Source organism: Podarcis liolepis (assembly GCF_965112155.1).
Source record: "Podarcis liolepis genome assembly, chromosome: Z".
Classification (NCBI taxonomy): Eukaryota; Metazoa; Chordata; class Lepidosauria; order Squamata; family Lacertidae; genus Podarcis; species Podarcis liolepis.
In genome coordinates this window covers 49,252,451-49,271,322 of record NC_139570.1, presented here as the reverse complement: position 1 = coordinate 49,271,322, position 18,872 = coordinate 49,252,451, and the positions used below count along the sequence as shown (strand labels likewise).

Below are 18,872 nucleotides of genomic sequence, written 5' to 3'. Positions count from 1 at the left end.
AGACTCCCTGGAAAAGACCCTGATGTTGGGAAAGATGGAGGGCACCAGGAGAAGGGACAATGGAGGACGAGGTGGTGGGACAGTGTTCTTGAAGCTACCAGCATGAGTTTGACCAAACTGCGGGAGGCAGTGGAAGACAAGGAGTGCCTGGTGTGCTCTGGTTCATGGGATCACAAAGAGTTGGACACAACTAAACAACAACAAACCACTTGGATGTTTGAGCAAGACTGACAGCTGCAGCTCCTTCAGAGGTTGGGACCTGAACTAGTACAGTGATACCTCGGGTTACAGACGCTTCAGGTTACAGTCTCCGCTAACCCAGAAATAGTACCTTGGGTTAAGAACTTTACCTCAGGATGAGGAGGTGTCGCTGCAGCAGGAGGCCCCATTAGCTAAAGTGGTACCTTAGGTTAAGAACAAACCTCCAGAATGAATTAAGTTCTTAACCCGAGGTACCACTGTTGATTCAAACGACAATAAGAGAGATGCCAGCTAAACTTTAGAAGAACTTTCTGAGAGTAAGAGCTGTGTGACAGTGGGATGTGTTACCTCAAAAGGTGGTGGGCTCTCCTTTGGATGGGCATCTGTCAGGGGTACTTCAGCCGAGATTCCTGCATTGAAGGGGGTTGGACTAGATGACCCCTGGAGATCCCTTCCAACTCTACCATTCTATGATTCCATGGATGCCAGGCTAGGAATAATTGATGATGATGATGATGGTGATGGTGGTGATGATGATGATGATGTGTGTGTGTGTGTGTGAAAATGACTCCCCGCATTTTGTAGCCTTAACTCCATATCGGGATAAATGGCGCATGACCAACAAAAATATTTGCACCATGTAAAGGACACAGGAAACCAGTCCAACTTACTTTTTCTTTAGCATACAAAACACAGTTGGCCCTGCCAGATTCTGCCTCCATTTGCACCGCCCTTCTGGTTCACATTTCCTTATGGGCCTGCATTCCAATGCACAACTCCCCACCCACAAAGAAGACAGAATCATGGAGTTGGGAGGGACCCCCAAAGGTCATCTAGCCCAACCCCGTGCGATGCAGGAGTGTCAAGAGACTCCTAGCAGCAACCCTGGTCCTGCCTCTGTTTAGAAAGCCAGTAATAGCACCACCCTTCTCCCTCCACCTAGCTTCCATCTCAGAGGACCAAACCAGCCACAGGAAGACCCCAACTCCACCCCCCACCCTGAGACAACCACCGCCAAGCACCTGCCCAGGTGGAGATGCCCACTGGGCACATGGGCACCCGCCTCCTCCAGAACGGAAAGCTTAACTGGCAAAACATGTTTACTGCAGCTGCACAAAAAGCATTTTGGGCACCGTTAATCCCGTGCAGGTAAGATATGATCAGAGTCCTGAACTTTTATTGGTGTGGAGATGGAGAACATTCATGCAGTCATTTACTGCATTTCTATCTCATATTCCCCCCGCCCCCCCCCCATGGAGCTCAAGTGCATAGGTTCTCCTCCCCCCCCCCATTTTATCCTCAAAACAACCACCCTGTGAGGCAGAGCTTACACAGAGAGTAAGTAATTGGGACAAGGTCACCCAGTGATCTTTATGGCTAAGAAGGATTTGACCCCTGGTCTCCCGGGTCTTAGTCCAACAATTAACCACTACACCACCACCGACTTCTCTGTTATGAGCCTCTGAGAGATCTGACCAAGATTTCTCATTTTTCCAACAGCAACTAGCCAGATGCCTCTGAGAAGGCCATAAGGAGGGCTCAGGATCCCAGCTGTCCCCAACCGGCAGTATTCAGAGGTAGGTTTTGTGTTAACATGGAAGCTTCATTTAGGTGCCCTGACCACTAGCCCCTAAATAGCCACCACTTCTCCATGAATTTATATAATCCTTTTCAACAGCCTCCTAAGCCACTTCCCCTCACCATATTTTGTGTCAGTGAATTCCAAAAGTTAGCTTCGTGAAGAAATCATTTTTTAAAAAAGCTTTTAATCTCCCTCCCCCCTTTTGTTCTTGTTTTTATTATGTATGTTGTGTCTTGTATTTTTATGCCGCTAACTGCCCTGAGATCTACAGATGAAGGGTGGTATACAAATTTAATAAATAAATGCATGCATAAAATATGATCTGCTTTGAATTTACCTGGGACTCAGATATACAGCTGCAAATATAACATTTTGAATGTGTTGCAAAGTGCAATATACAATTGTGACACTAGATGGCAACTGTGAGCTATAGCAGATTCAATGCATTTTTCAAAACAATTTTTTTTAAAAAAGCATTTTAACATGTGTAGATTCCACTCTGCTGATCTTTTGTTGTTGCTGTTGAAGTTTTTATTTGGAAAAAAAAACCTTTAATAAGTGGTTTAAATATTTTGCAATGAAGCAAAACAAAGAATCAGGTGGCGACTTGCTATTATAGATCCAGAGTACATGGCTGGATATGACATTTGAATGTGAATGAGTTTTATCTGAAGTGAGACAAGAAAACAGGATGGCTGTTCTTGCAGGAGCAACAAGGCCTCGCAGTAGTGGATAGCTGTATTTGCCAAATCAGTACCAAATGAAGTATGATGCGGTGGGAACCTGCCAGCCATGCGCTTGCGTCTTAATATATGCCAGAAAACACCCTCAACATGGCAGCGGAGTCCATCGGCACATGAAACATGTGCATTTGGTGAAAAGTGAATTTCATTTGGTGATCTCCCCACCAATCCCTCCCTGAGCTAAAATAGGATGCCAGAAGGTGAACACCTCCCCTGTACACACTTCTTAGGGCTGCGCATGATTTCACAAGCATCAGTCATGTCCCACTTGCAGAATGAAATGCGCTTGCAGAAGAGCGTGATGGATGGAGCCTCATCAGAATTATTTGGCGGGGGGAGGGGGGAGTTTAATGAGCACAGGCCTCCCTTTGGCAGTCAAAAGGCGTTTCTGCAGAAGCACTGCAGACACAAGGAGAATCCCTAATGCTGCCGTCTTGTGTGGGCAGCGAAGGCGCCAAGCGCATCCTGGATACTAAATAATGCATCTCCACACACCCCCACACCCACACCCGACCTCCCTCTCCTCTTCATTGCAAAGGAGCTATTTCGGGCTGCATGGATTTCCAAGCCAGAGAGAGGTGGGAGAGATTCATTCACTTAGCATGGGAAAAGAACAAAAATCCCTTGAGCCAGTCTTCACAGAAAGGACTCCCCGAAGAGAAGCAGAGATGGAAGGCAGGACGTTTGGAGGAGGAAAGCGAAGCGTGGGGTCGGGGGCTGGAATGCATGGCCCCACCATGCAGCAAGCTGAAGCAGCCTGCTTTAAGGTAGTAGGGCTTGGAGGGTGCGGTGGGGGGCAGATGTCTGGACAGCGCAGCTAGGCTTTTCCCAGGGGGTGGTCCCCACAAGGGTTGGAATGTTGGTTTGGAAGAATCTTTGGCTGCTCACCCCTTCTTGGAAGCAAAGGAGCGCGGAGCCAGGCCAGCCTCCCGAAATGAGCTTCTTTACGAGTGGAGGGTGGTGTTGCTCTTGAGAAAAAAGCCTCCGTTTTCCGGCTCCCACGCTCACCTCCTGGCGCCAGGATGCCTTGTTTGAATCGCTCTCTGTGCTGGCACAAGCCGGGGCCCAGATGGCATAATGACACAGACCATTCCTGAAGCAGCCAGCGCACCCCACGCCCCTCGTGCAGGAACGCACAGCCTGCCCCCATCCCAGGACTTGGCCACCTCCCCGGGGGGCGCATTTCGTGACTGGCCACGCCTGTGTTCATCTGTCAGTACAGCACTGGCTGGCTCCAGGCTCCGGCTCAGAAGGGGAGCACAGGCAACATCAGAACAGGGGCAGTTTAAAAAAAACCAAACCAGCAGGCCAAGGAGTCAAAATCATAGTGCTGGAAGTGATCCCAGGGGTCATCTAGTCCAACCCCCCGAAATCCAGGAATCTCAGCTAAAGCATCCCTGACAGATGGCCATCCAACCTCTGATTAAAAACTTCCAAGGAAAAAGAGCCCACAATCTCCCAAAGGAGACCGTTCCACTGTCAAACAGCTCTTACTGTCAGAAAGCTCTTCCTGGTGTTTAGTCAGAATCTCCTTTTTCGTACCTTGAAGCCCTGGGTTCGAGTCCTACCCTCCGCAGCAGGAGAAAACAAGCTTCCTCCATCTTCCATGAGACAAACCTTGAGATATTTGAAGCTGGTTATCAAATCTTCTCTCAGTCTCTTCTTTTCTAGGCTAAACATTCCCAACTCCCTCAACCCTTCCTCCTAAGGCTTATTTTTCAGGCCCTTGATCATCCTGGTCACCCTCCTCTGCACACCTTTCAGCTTGTCAATGATATAATAATATGAATTAGCAAAGGCCAGCTGGTATTATTTTCAGCAGCCTGCTGAGGTTCCCACCATTTCCTTCCAGGCAGCAGATAAAGGGCAGGTAGGAAATAAAATAAAAATTGAGACGGTTTGGAGACAGCGGCCTTTTAATGGAAAGTTATAGGTTGCTGGGCAGATACAAAGGAACATCATGCTCAGCCACACACGGCACTCTTCCAGGAGATCTCCTCCAAAAACACCCACACAGGAGCGGTGACATTCGAAAGTGCCCCAAGAGAGGAGGATCTGCGTATTCTGCTTGGGGGCTGTCAATGTTGCCCCGCAGGGCAAGACAAGGCAGATTTCGGCTAAACATCAGCAGAGACTTCGTTATGGTAGGAGGTGTTCACCACTGCAACAACCTGCTTCCTTTGCCGGAGGTACTTAGGCAGAGGCCAGGCAGCTTTCTGCCAGGGATGCTTACGTTCCTGCATTGCCTGCCCTGCCCTAAGCAGGGGCTGGAGAAGATGGTCTCTAAGGTTCTTCCTGACTCTATGATTCCATCACTGCGTTGACCAGACACTGCACAAAGCCAATCTTCATGCGCTGGCCGCATCCACAGTGCTTTTTTGCACTGTGTGCACAGTACTTAACACCTGCCACCCAAGAATCTTGGTGTGATCCTATGCATAATTATATCAGATCCACAATGCTTTGTCAAAACATTGTATTGATGCCGGCACCTGCTAAGGCCATTTTCATTTAGGCAACCGTACCCAGACATGTAGAGATGCGGGTGGTGCTGTGGTCTAACCCACAGAGCCTAGGACTTGCCAATCAGAAGGTCAGCGATTCGAATCCCCGCGACGGGGTGAGCTCCCATTGCTCGGTCCCAGCTCCTGCCAACCTAGCAGTTCGAAAGCATGTCAAAGTGCAAGTAGATAAATGGGTACCACTTCGCCAGGAAGGTAAACGCCTTTTCCGTGTGCTGCTCTGGTTCGCCAGAAGCGGCTTAGTCATGCTGGCCACATGACCCGGAAGCTGTACGCCGGCTCCCTCAGCCAATAAAGCGAGATGAGCGCCGCAACCCCAGAGTCGGCCACGACTGGACCTAATGGTCAGGGGTCCCTTTACCTTTACCCAGACATATAGAACGCTGGTGTATGTTTTAATCTGTTTTTAATTTATTGCCAATACTACTTTTTTAATGTTTTAAATAAGCGTTGGCTGTTTTTACTGATAATTGCTTTATTCTTTTTTTGGATTTGTGGTGGTGGTGTTTTTTTACAACCAAGTGGTGTATAAATTTTATGAAATAAGTAAAATCAATAAACATGGCTCTTGCACTTGGGTCCTGCGTACAGGATTCCAACAGGCATCTGTTCAACAAAATGCTGCAGTAGGAGGGCCTCTGGCTTGATCCAGAAGGGCTCGTATTATATCCTTTACTCCTTAAAATTAAAATTAAAAATTAAAGATATGGCTTATCTGTGCCCCCTCCCCACGGACAGCCATGTCCCCCAAGCAGCCGTGTCTCCAAATGAGGTCTATCCATCATGTTTAGTTTAGCTCCTTGACCCCTCCTTGGCTAACCCAAATCAGCATTCACACAAGCTTGCAGAGACTGCGCCAGCAGCAGGCACGCCCCCCCACCCACCCACACGGCTCTTGGGAATCCAGTTCCAGCAATTCTGAGCATGGCATTAAAAGGTCACCATTGCTTAGAGATTACATGTTTTGCAGGCTGATCCATCAGCCCATCTGCTATCAATCATCCCTGGAACGTGATCTCATAACTGTGGCATTTTCTTCTCAGCTAACAGAGTGACCATCACTCTGACAGGAGGAGATGGCCATGGCGATGGCGGCCACCATATATTGGAGCGACCCCAAGGGGATACATCGCGATTTTAGCTTTCTATTCTATTCTACTATTGCTAATAAAAAAGGCCTTTTTTTTTGCCCTTGCAGAGATAAGGATGGAAATGGAGAGGGGCTAAGCAACGCTTGCGGCAGGCCAGGGGTGAGGGCTCCTCATTCTGCATGATGAAATGTAGAATTATGTAAAATGCATGCAAATCTTCATGATTTGCATAATCATGAACTGAGCTCAGGTTATCTTGGCACATAATAATAATTATTTTTAAAGAGCCCTGCCTATGCAAAGCCCTCTCTCCACTGCAAAGTAGTATACCCAGATAGTCCAAAGATAACTTGCATATAGTCCTCATTCTTCCGTATGTGTCTTCCTTACAGTCCTGCCAGGTGGGTCGCTGACGGAGTGCAGATAGAGAGGGGGGGTTTTCTCCCTCTCCCATTGTTCTGGAACTCAGGGCAGTCTCTCAAAGCCAATTGGGTGCAGTGCCTATGGAACTCACTGCTGCAGAGTGAGGCATCCCTCCACATTTAGAGGAAATAGGCTACTGATTTCCAGGCACTGAGAAAGAGCCTATGCCTTCAGACTCTGTTGCCGTCAGGTCCTAATTTGGGGGCGGGGGGGGGGTTCCTATTGTGGCATTTGGTGAGTACGGAATATTGTGCTATAGGTTTAATCTCAATCTCCTTGCTTGAAATTTGAATCCACTGGTTTGGGTGCTACCTCCCAGAGCAGGAGAAAACAAGCTGGCTCCATCACCCGTGTGCTAAACCACTCTGGGAACTGTAGTTCTAGGAGGGGAATAGGGGTGGGTCTCCTAACATGTCTCAGCGCCTTGCACAAACTACAGAAAACAGCCACTTCTTGAAAGATAACCTATAAAGTAGAAGCAAGCTCTTCTTATGCTCTTTGTTGGCGTCGATCTGCCTCAAGAGACAATGGAGCATGCTGCTGAAGCACCGAAGAGGCTCTTAAACATTTTGAAACTTGACGCCTTATTTTTTGGGGGGGGGTTGCTCCTGGCTTGCAGGGCTGCTGCTGCAATACTGCAAAAAGGTGCCCAATGCAATCAGCACGTGAAGCTGCCTGTGAATGACGCCTGCAGTTGTATTATTGCAATGCACCTCCCAGGCCCGCCTTACCCATAGAGGCTAGTGGCACAGGGCGCTAAGTTCTGGAGGGCGCCAGGCGAGAGTCTGGGGAAGACCGAACGAGCTACCCACCTCCTCCAGCCCTAAAAAAAGGCTGAAACTCTGGGAAAGGGTGTGTGTGTGCGCCAAAGGGATCTTTGCACCACAGCGCCAGATATGCTTATGACAGCCCTGGCATCTCCTGACCATTCCCCCAAAGGGACAGAATCCCAGTAGGGTTTTTTAGGGGGGAACAAAATATGAATTCTCCACCGACTTCACATTGATGGCATCGTGCAAATCCACATTTAGAGAGGGTGTCCCTGGGAGAGCCTTGTGTGGTTTCCAACAGAAAGCCTGCGGCAAAACCAGTCCCCCCAGGGTGGGGGTGGGTGGGGGGTGCACACATGCACAGCTGGCATGCTCTTGCATGCAACTTTCGACTGGCTCTGGACCTGACTTACCCATAGAATAATGACCCTTCTGCGGAAAAGTCACGACTGCCTCCCTATTAACAATTAAGGCGTAGGAGAGGAGAACAGATTAATTTTGAGGCAGCAGAGCAAGGAGGCCAAAGCACGGTGTCTCTGCTCTTTTCGTCCTTGCTCAAGAGCAAAAACCTGTGCCACAAACTCTGCAAGCTAAAGCAGACTTGGAGGCAAACAGTAGGAGTGTAATTTACCTTAATTTTCTAGTCATTGAGTGGGGGAGATGGGAGATTTTTCAGGGCAGTGAATCCACCCCCTTGGTTATGCTAAACCTTTCTCAGCTTCTCTTCAACTGGCTTCAGATTTTTTTTTGCATAATAATAATAATTATTATAATTTATTATTTACACCCCGCCCATCTGGCTGGGTCTCCCCAGCCACCCTGGGTGGCTTCCAACAAAGTATTAAAATACATGGTCTGTTAAACATTAAAAGCTTCCCTATAAAATGCTTATTCTCACCTATGAGGGCTAGGAACTTGCTTAGTGTGTGTTACGGAGCCAGTTTCCCGTGGCTGAGATCTGCGGTTCATAGCTGCTCCCGAAGGATCAGTTTGGCCCACTGCCTGTACTGAATCCATGACTTTCAGAGCTTTCAACCTCCTCTTCAGGACTGCAGCTTGTCTTTACAGGGTTGGCAACCAATAGCACCAGGAGCCCCACCAGCCTGGGAATGTCACCCAGAAGACAAAAGAGGAGGGGTGGTGGTCAGCTGCAACGGTAACCAAAACTGCTGGGCTTAGCAGAGCAGGACCTTTGTTTGCTACAGAAGTAAACCCTTCTCCAAAGGAGTTACTGAGCAGGGACGCATTCAGGGTTACAGCACTAAGTTGCTAGGACCCAAAAAAGTGTCAAATCACAGAGCTGTGGAGCTGGAAGGGACCCCAGGGGTCATCTAGTCCAACCCTCTGAAACGCAGGAATCACAAGCTAAAGCATCCATGATGGCCATCCAACCTCTGCTTAAAAACCTCCAAGGAAGGAGAGCGCACCATCTCCCGAGGGAGACCATTCCACTGTTACACAGCCCCTACTGCCAGAAAGTTTTTCTTGATGTTGAGTCAGAATCTCCTTGTAATTTGAAGCTATTGGTTCGAGTCCTACCCTCCACAGCAGGAGAAAACAAGCTTGCTCCATCTTCCATGTGACAGCCCTCCAGGTCCAGGCAGTCTTTCTTTGGGTTACATTCTGGACCCCAGTGGGGCTCATGTTAAACGTTCCATTCCACACTGCCCCTACCTTCTATTGGCATTTTGGTGACATTTTCAGGTCACTTCCAGGTTTGGCGCTGCACGTGTGTGTGTGTGCAATCGCATATCAATCAGACATGTCTAAATTGGTAATTGCCTTTATTTGAAGGTGGCTACCACATCGCTTCTCAGTCTCCTCTTTTCCAGGCTAAACAGACCCAACTCCCTCAACCACTCCTCAAAAGGCCTGGTTTCCAGACCCTTGATCATCCTGGTTGTTCTCTTCCACACACCTTCCAGCTTGTCAACATCCTTCTTAAATTGTGGCGCCCAGAACCGGACACAGGACTCCAGTTGTGGGCTGACCAAGGCAGAACACAGCAGTGCTATGGAGCTATTACTTTTCGCTCCATAAGACGTACTTTTTTCTTTCTAAAAATTAAAGGGAAATGTCTGTGCATCTTATGGAGCGAATGCGTGGTTCCTGGAGCCGAATTGCCCAGGGGCGAAAAGCAGATCATGCTTTCTTTTCTTTTTTTTTGAAAGAGGGAAGGGGGTGTTGAAACAAAGCAGCTGATCAGCAAGTGATCGGGAGCGAGATAAGGGACACTAGCAACAAAGGAGGCTGCCTGGGAGGGGGGAGGTAAAAGCCCATGGATCCTCAGGATTTTTACATTGGGTCACCCAAAATTGACCATCAGATCACATAGCTTGTCCATGGCTACAGCCTGCACAAAACCCCCCCACGCATCCAGTTTCGTGGGGCCACAATGGCGCAAAAACATGGTTACAAAGCACAGATCCACGTGGATCCTCAGGATTTTTGCATTGGGCTAGCCCAAACTCACCATCTACAAGAAAGAAGATTCCACCTAAACATTAGGAAGAACTTCCTGACAGTAAGAGCTGTTTGACAGTGGAATTTGCTGCCAAGGAGTGTGGTGGAGTCTCCTACTTTGGAGGTCTTTAAGCAGAGGCTTGACAACCATATGTGAGGAGTGCTCTGATGGTGTTTCCTGCTTGGCAGGGGGTTGGACTCAATGGCCCTTGTGGTCTCTTCCAACTCTATGATTCTATGATTCAAATCACATATCATGTCTGTGGCCACGGCATGAACCACAAAAATCATTCTTCCACGGTTTCGTTCAGAATATATTTTTTTCTTGTTTTCCTCCTCTAAAAACTAGGTGCATCTTATGGAGCGAAAATTACGGCACTTTGCTTGGTCTAGACAGGCCTGTCTTTTCATTTTCACCTCTCTGCCTATCCTCGATGGTTCTGAACAAGGAAACTTTGCTGAGGTTTTGTACTGTCCCCATTTAACATTGACTCAATCAATTCTTAAATGTTTCCATCAGCTAAAAGGCAGAGGCTTGATCCGTCAACCTCCCAACTTCAATTAGCCCACACTGAGAGGCAGGGAAGCGTAGTGAAGCGGATGCAGGGCATAGACCTCCAGGTGGCTGGGGCTGATGGGTGCTGGGATCCTGACAACATCTGGAGTGCCACAGATGTTCCTCACCACCGGTGCAGCAGTTACATGCCAGGCTGAAAGAACTGGAGGCCTCTCTCTCAGACAAACCTACCTCGGAGGGTTGTTTGCAAAGGATAAAACAGGCAGGGAAATGGCAGCCCTATAGGTGGCCTTAAAAACTTCTTCTGAGGCAGGTCTTCAGGAACTTCCCAACCCCAAACGCACATGCCAAGGGGTAGGGCCTTTTCGCTGGTGGCACCCCCAAATAAGTGTCTTCAATTGTAGCATTCAGGCGCCAGGTTAAATCCTCTCTTTTAAAGCAAGGCTCCTGACCGATGGATTGCTGGTAGGAATATGGCTGCAACGTTGGCTCTGCTGCCTTCTGACTTTCAGCCCTGTGTTTGGTTTATTTACTTATTCTGAAAATGTGATTTATGGTTTCAGTGCCAGCTTGCCTCTCTGCTTCCCTTGTATTAACCTGGGTTCTCAGTGGGTTAATGGATTTATATTTTGCATGTCTCTCTCACCTTTTCCTCCAGGGTGGCATGCCTGGCTCTCCCTCTTCCCATGTTAGCCTCTCACAACAACCCTGCGAGGTAAGTCATGCTGAGAGGCAATGGCCTGATAGGTGAGATTTGAACCCTGGCCTCCCAGGTCCTAGCAAGGCAATCTGAGCTTGCTTTGGCCTTGCTCTGACGCTGCACCTCCAGAGGCAAAGCCTGAACGAATTATCTTGCCATGGAGAGAAAGGAGGCAGGCAACCGGTTCCATTTAACGCTGTGAGTGGCATAAGAAGAGTCGTATCTCAATGCTAGATCATCCACTTTGCATGCAGAAGGTTGCAAGTTCAATCCCCAGTAGCAGAGCACCAGCGTGGTGTAGTGGTTGCAGCATCAGATAAGCACGCGGGAGAGTCCAGGGTTCGAATCCCCGCTCAGCCACAAAGCTCTCGTGGGCTGACCTTGGGCCACTCAGCCTAACCTACCTTGAGGGTTGCTGTTGTGGGGATTCAGTGAGGAGTGGGGAGAAGAACCATGTACTCCACTTTGAGCTCCTGGGAGATAAAGGTTAGATATTTATTATCATCATAATCATCACCATCATTAATTAAATTTGCATAAAGCCCTTCATCCGAAGATCACAGGGTAGTTCACAACATAAGCATATAGAATGAGAATGCAAAATGCAAAACAAAACAAAACAAAACAAAACAAAACAAAACAAAACAAAACAAATAACCTCCCCCTAAAATAAAACTAATCTCTAGGTAGAGCTTGGGAATGTCCCTGGCCTAGGGCCCTGGAAGGCAGAGGCTGCCAGTCAGTGCAGACCAGACCCGGGGGGTGGGGTTAAGCCTTGGCCCTCCAGAAGCTACTGGACTACAACTTCCATCAGCCCCAGCAAGTGCGGCCAACAACCAGGGAGGATGGGAGTTGTAGTCCAGCCACGCCTGGAGGTCTGCAGCTTCCCTCACACCAATTATGGACAACATTGGGCTAGATAGACCAGCAGCTGGTCTCAGGGTGAGGCCCTTTCCTAAACCACCCCCAGGCTCTGAAAGCAAGCATAGGCTACAAAGAACCAGAATGCAATGGGGGCCAGGATGCGCCTGCCAACGAGCGCATCAATCTCCGCCCCACTTAATATTCAAGCGGCAAGAATAATGACATCCGCTGTCACTGTCAAAGCTGGGGGAATTGGCTGGGGAGGAGGGAGGATTAGCTACAGCTCAGTCAGTCGCAGAAAAGGTCGGTGGCTCCAGGAGGCTACTAATAATCCAGAAGAAAGGCTGGCAATTTTTAACGCAGAAAAACCCCACACACATTTAAATGCAGGCTTAGCTTAGCCTTAATGTCAAGCCAAGCCAGCAAGCGCCAAATTTACATCCACCAAATTTACATTCTGCTCCAAGGGCTGAGCTTTCTCTCTGTTTGTTAAAGAATACCTCTTGCCAATAAAGCAGCCGGGGGGGGGGGCATGGCTGTGTCTCTGGGTGGATCCAGGAGCTCTCAAAAGAACAGAGGGCTCCCACCACTCATTTTGGGTTCCCCACCCACCCTGAGCAGCAGGTAGGAGGCAAGGGGGACACCTGTGCTATGGAAAACTTTACCAGCATGGCTTCAAAGTACAGCCCTGAAACACAGAAGCCAAATCTCGCATCCAGCAGCTTTGTGAGAAAGGGATGCCTTAAAACTGCCGAGAGTCAGTGTGCAAATATTTTGCCTTTGTTTGTTGTTAACTGCCCCATATATGCCCACTTGCCTGCTTCGATCTGTGGGACTGGCCACATCATACCCGTTCTGGCATTTGTGGGAACTCGATCTCGTAGGGTGGCAGCACCTGTAATTTTGGAACTCTCTACCTGATGCCAGGAGCCTCTACTATACTCCTTTTGGTGCCTGCTAAAAGCAATTTTGTTTAGACATGCCAACCCAGAAGTTTAGAAAGTTGGTGTGAGCTTTAATCTGCTTTTAGTCCATCATTATTTTAACTTCCGAAAGGTCTTAAATTATTGTTGTTAATTTTTCTCAGTGATATTTGCATTGTTTTATCCCTTTTGCAAACCGTTTTAAAAGTGTCAGTCCGATCCGATGACATTTCATATTTGGCTAGAGAAGGTTCCTAAAATGCTCAGCTCTTATTGCAGACTTCCTCACAAGGACCCTGAAGACTGCAGTTTAGCACAGGATTCGGAAAACTTTCTCCCCCTCCTTCCAAGCACCCCCACCCCCTTCAGAAAACTACAGCTCCCATCCCTCCAGGTGTCTTGATCAGGAGCCTGGTGCAGAACATTAGAGGATGCTCCTGGGTCAGACCTCCAGGTGCCTGGATGAAACCTGCAAGCAGACCCAAGCATGAGAGCCTTCTCCCTTTCTGTGGTTTCAGAAGCATAGCCAGGCCTGTGCAGAGCTTGTCTGAGGCCCAGGGCAGGAGTTCCCAAGTCAGCTGGGAGGCATGGGGCAATCTTGGCATGACAATGTATGTCTCTGGCATGTTCCTGGCGGAGAGCCCTGGCCAGCTTAGTCCTCTGAGACGCAGGGCAAGTCTACCCAGCTCCTCTCCTGCCTCTGTCTGGGCCTGAACATTGCTGTCTCCAACTGTGGACATCATGGCTGGGAGCCATGGACAGCCCTCTCCTCCATGAATGTGCCTCCTGTGGGCGGGAGTTCCACAGGTTAACTACACATTGTGCAAAGAAGCACTCCCTTTTATGTTGGAAGCTGAATCTTCCATCATTATTTCCCTTCTCTTCCCTTCCCTCCCCCTCCCCTTTTATGAAGATCACCTGCTCTGAGACCCCACAGCTAATTCTCTCCTGACCTCCTCGCTGGCCCAAGTAGGACCAATTCAGCCAGCTAGCCCTGGGGATTATCTAATTGATTTTTGATTTTTATTGTTATTCATGTTTTTATGCTGCTTTTATAATTAAGTGTTTTAAAGTGTTTTGAATTTGTTGTTAGCCACCCTGAGCCGGTTTTTGAACCGGGAAGGGCTGGGTATAAATAAAAAATTATTATTATTATTTATTATCATTTAGCTTCACTGGGTGCCAAGTTCTGACGGACGGACGGAGAGAGGGAGGTGCCATTTCCTCTTTCTCCATGCCACACACAATTTTATAGACCTTTGGCATGCTTGAAACTGCTTTAGGATTTGTCACGTAGACTTGGCTTTGCTTGGGAGCACATAGGTCCCGTCCCCCTTTCCTCCACTGACGCCGCTGCCTGGCCTCCCCACCCCCAACCCCTTTCTAACTGCCAATTAACTGTCACAAGCAAGGCGCCCACGCCGAGCCCCAGCTGGGAAATGCGAACACAAGGAATGCCTTCCTCCTTATTAAATCTCGGAAGCCTTTTTATAAAAGGGGAGGGGGAAGGGGGGAGGAATAGCTGGCCCAGAACACAAGGAGGATGCTTCATAAAGCCACTCAGCACAGCTGATTAGGGGATTAGCGGATGCCAGCCTACAGAGCCCACAGGGCGACAGGGAGGGGGGCAGCCTAAGGGAGAACCCCTGCAAGGCACCTGAGCGCAGGCAGCTGTTGGAAAACAGGATTGGAGGTGCTCCAGTCCTCCAGGTGCTGATGCAATACAACTCCGAGCAGCTCATGTGGCAAGTGGTCAGAGGTGGGGGGGAGACGAGGGTCCCAGTAAAACCCAGGGATCTAAATCCCACCCCCACCTCCCTGCTTTGAAAATTTGTGGCAATGGGGGGGGCTGCATATGACAGCTTCTGCTCTGCACCTCTTCTGTGTCCCCCAAGAAAACTTGGCCCACTTCCTGTTTTTGCAGAACTGGCCCAGAAGCACCTGGGTCTGCACACCCAGAAATTCCACAAAAACAATAGAAAAGTCAGTTTTTTAAAATTTTGTTACCTCATCAAGCAAAACTAAATTATGCTAACTTCCTAATATATAGTGGTACCTCTGGCTGCGAACGGGAGCCGTTCCGGAGGCCCGTTTGCAACATGAAAAGAGCGCAACTCACAGCAGCGTGCCTGCGCAAGCGCTGGTTGCGATTCACCGCTTCTGTGCATGCGTGTGACATTATTTTGCGCATCTGCACATGCGCGAGTGGCGAAATCCAGAAGTAACCCTTTCTGGTACTTCCGGGTCGCCCAGGGACATAACCTGAAAGAACGTAACATGAGGTACAATATGTTTTGAATTCCCAAGTCATGTCACAACTTTTTTTAGCAGCTCCCATTTTTGGAAGCTGGAAGCTGAAAAATTCAACACACGTTACCATGCTAGTTCCAGAGCACCTTAGCTATAGACGGTGGTGGACCTGACTCTGCTGGATGTTTTGAAGTAGAGTTTGGAGGGGCACCTGCCAGGGATTCCTGCACTGTGATCCTGCCCTGCAGGAGGGCTGGAATAGAGGACCCTTGGAGACCCCTTCCAGCTCTACAGTTCTACAAGTCTATGAAAAGAGACACTTTGGCCTCGCTCTCCTTCTCAGAACTGACAAGAAGGAGTCAGTCTTGCCTCAAGTCAGGCAAAGTGGGGGGGGCGGGGGGGGGCCGCGGGAGAGGAGAAAGAGAGAGAAATACAGACTGACAGTAGAGCCCAGAAGTGGACAGAGGCCCCACCTGGTCTAGCACTGCCATGTGTGCCCCCCACAGACTCTCCAGAAGACAGCTCCTAAGCTGCAGTCATTCATTCCCAGAAGGCCGTCTTAGCCACTTGAGAGAATCTGGGCTTCTGTTCCGGGAGGAAACGCAGCTCATCCGTGGGCTCAGCCATTTGTGGGGGTGGCGGGGGCGTATGTGAAGTGGAGTCCAGAAAGCCTTCTGGCTGAATGCCTCCAGGGGAAAGGAAGGCAAGGGCAGAGTGCTTTTTTCTTTCGGAGGTGGCGGAGAACAAGGCACAGGGGGAAGAGAACATTTCTCTGATTGCATCATTGAGCGGCTCAATGTACGCAGAAGATATCTGCAGGTTGGGGAGGGGAAAGGAGGAAGGAAGGAAGGAAGGAAGGAAGGAAGGAAGGAAGGAAGGAAGGCGCACGCAATGACTCACCCGGATCCTCCTCATCGCGGCCACTATCTCCACGCGGCTGTTGGGTCTTGGCACGTCCAGACTGCCAATGTACTGAAGGGAGAGAGCAAAGCCAGGAGTGATTCGTTAAAGACTTTTGGAACAATTTGCCCCTGTTCCAAAGCTTGGTGCTGTGCACATCTGCCCCATTCTCATTGGTATCTGCAAGGGCTCTGTGCATTCACACACTTATTTCTTACTACTCCTACAGTGGGACCTCGGGTTAAGTACTGTATTTTTTGCACCATAACACTCACTTTTTTCCTCCTAAAAAGTAAGGGGAAATGTCTGTGCGTGTTATGGAGGGAATGCCTACGGGTGGCATGCCTGCGGATTTTCCTCCTCTAAAAACTACGTGCCTGTTATGGTCGGGTGCGTGTTATAGAGCGAAAAATACGGTACTTAATTCATTCTGGAGGTCCGTTCTTAACCTGAAACTGTTCTTAACCTGAAGCACCACTTTAGCTAACGGGGCCTCCCGCTGCTGCTGCTGCTGCTGCTGCACAATTTCTGTTCTCATCCTGAAGCAAAGTTCTTAACCTGAGGTACTATTTCTGGGTTAGCGGAGTCTGAAACCTGAAGCACCTGTAACCTGAAGCATCTGTAACCCGAGGTACCACCGTATTATTATTATTATTATAGCCCATCTTTTTAAGAGACTGGGACTCAAGGCAACTTACGCAAATCAAAGCAGCACAAATAAAATACAAAGGCTTTGTTGGCATCCATCTGTCTCGAGAGACAATGGAGTGCCCCTTTGGAGGTGAAGTCCAGCCACTGTGTTAGCAGCACCAAAGTGAGCTCCCCCTGTGGGGCACAAGCCTGGGCAGCGTGTCTGGAGGTCCTGGGCTGACCAGACTACAAGACCCCTCTTTCCAAAGGAAAGCAGAGCAATACGTTTGGCACCCGCTTGGCTGCAGGAGTTGGATGGAAGGTGGAGTACAAGGTGCCACCCAACAGCCTTAGGGATGCCACTCTGGATTTGTGTAAGATTTGCTCCTGGGTTTTTTCTTTTCTTGAAGTTATCCTACAAGGTTTGGGACCAGAGCTTTCCTTCTCCCAGGTGGTCTACCTTCCCAGGTGGATTGGCCCCACCTGCCCCTCACTTCCCTCTACAGCATGTGCAGATACCACCTTCTTGACTGTTGGACCCACTCTTAATAATAATAATAATATTTATTTATTTATATCCCGCCCTCCCCAGCCGAAGCCGGGCTCAGAGCAGCTAACAGCAGTAAAAGTAACACAATTTACATAAAATCACAATCAATTAATTGAAATACATTCTAAAATCAATTCAGAATCAAATTAATGGCAACCATTGGGCTAGAGTTCTGTGAGGATTGCCAAAGGAGGGGGTCAGGCTGTGCCTTGGCCAAAGGCCTGGTGGAACAGCTCTGTCTTGCAGGCCCTGTGGAAAGATGTCAAGTCCCGCAGGGCCCTAGTCTCTTGTGACAGAGCATTCCACTAGATCAGGGCCACAGCCGAAAAAGCCCTGGCTCTGGTTGAGGCCAGTCTAATCTCCCTGTGGCCCAGGATCTCCAAGATGTTTTTGTTTGCAGACTGTAAGGTCCTCCACGGAACATACCAGGAGAGGCGGTCCCGTAGGTATGAGGTCTGCTCAATCCTTCGGAGCCTGTCTTCACACACAGAGTCCCAAACTCACTGAGGGTTTGTGACCCAATGGCTACCCTCACCAGATGCAGCCAGCCACTTTAAGTCGTTCTCAGGACTGTGGCTGCTGTCACATGCCGGCAGCTTCTAGGAGCCACAGGTGAGAGCTGAGAGCAGGGTGGGGACCAAAGGGGGCATGAACTACCTGAGAAGGAGCACAACATGCCACCCACCAGAGGTACTACCCCTCCCCTAACACCCCAGACACAGACTAAAAACCTAAATACAGTAACTAAATACTATGATGCTGGAGGAGACTCTTGAGAGTCCCATGGACTGCAAGAAGATCAAACCTCTCTATTCTGAAGGAAATCAGCCCTGAGTGCTCACTGGAAGGACAGATCCTGAAGCTGAGGCTCCAATACTTTGGCTGCCTCATGAGAAGAGAAGACTCCCTGGAAAAGACCCTGATGTTGGGAAAGATGGAGGGCACAAGGAGAAGGGGACGACAGAGGACGAGATGGTTGGACAGTGTTCTCGAAGCTACCAGCATGTGTTTGACCAAACTGCGGGAGGCAATGGAAGACAGGAGTGCCTGGTGTGCTCTGGTCCAGGGGGTCACGAAGAGTCGGACATGACTAAACGAATAAACAACAACAAATACTATACAGTCGGACCTTGGAAGTCGAATAGCTTAGTTCCCGAACGTTTTGGCTCCCGAACGTCACAATCCTGGAAGTGACTGTTCCGGTTTGCGAACTATTTTTGGAAGCTGAGCGTCCGACGGGGCTTCTGATTGGCTGCGGGAGCTTCCTGCAGCCAATCAGAAGCCGTGCTTTGGTTTTCGAACGTTTTGAAAGTCAAACAGACTTCCAGAACTGGTTCCGTTCGACTTCCAAGGTACGGCTGTAATAGAACTAAAGGAATATTAAAAACCAATGTATTAAAATACAGTTTAAAAAAGAAGCACAGCGTAATTTCAAAGCCTTTTCCTTTTTCAAAAAGTCAGTTCTCAAAGGCATGTGGGAATTAAACACATTCAGCTGCTGGCAAAAAGACAAGGAGCAAGTCAGGCTTGCCTCTCTAGGGAGGGAGTACCAGAGTCTGGGAGTAGCCACCACCGAGCAGACCCTCTCCTGAGTCCTCACCAAGGCTGTGGGACTGTGAAAAGGGTTTCCCCTGAAGATCTCAGAATCTGGACAGGTTCACATCGGAAGATACGGTCCTTCAGAAAGCCTGGGGCCTAAGCCTACACAAGTATGCACAGATTGGGTGCCTGGCATTAAAATTT

General features: G+C 49.1%; 1 protein-coding gene across 3 annotated transcripts in view; it reads right to left on the bottom strand.

The window, feature by feature from the left end:
* LOC310698541 (carboxyl-terminal PDZ ligand of neuronal nitric oxide synthase protein-like) overlaps positions 1-18,872 on the bottom strand; it is a 50,461-nt gene that overhangs the window by 21,712 nt on the left and 9,877 nt on the right. The window contains exons 2-3 of one of the 3 annotated variants that reach the window (XM_083485870.1): positions 15,950-16,021; positions 11,417-11,485 (exon numbers count right to left, since the gene is read on the bottom strand). Coding sequence is in view for 1 of the 3 variants with exons in the window: in XM_083485869.1 (XP_083341995.1) it covers positions 15,950-16,021 (72 nt within the window). In the remaining 2 variants the exon portion in view is untranslated. Of the gene's footprint in view, positions 1-8,230; positions 9,734-11,416; positions 11,486-15,949; positions 16,022-18,872 lie in introns of those variants that run through there. The other 2 variants (XM_083485869.1, XM_083485871.1) reach the window with 2 other exon arrangements.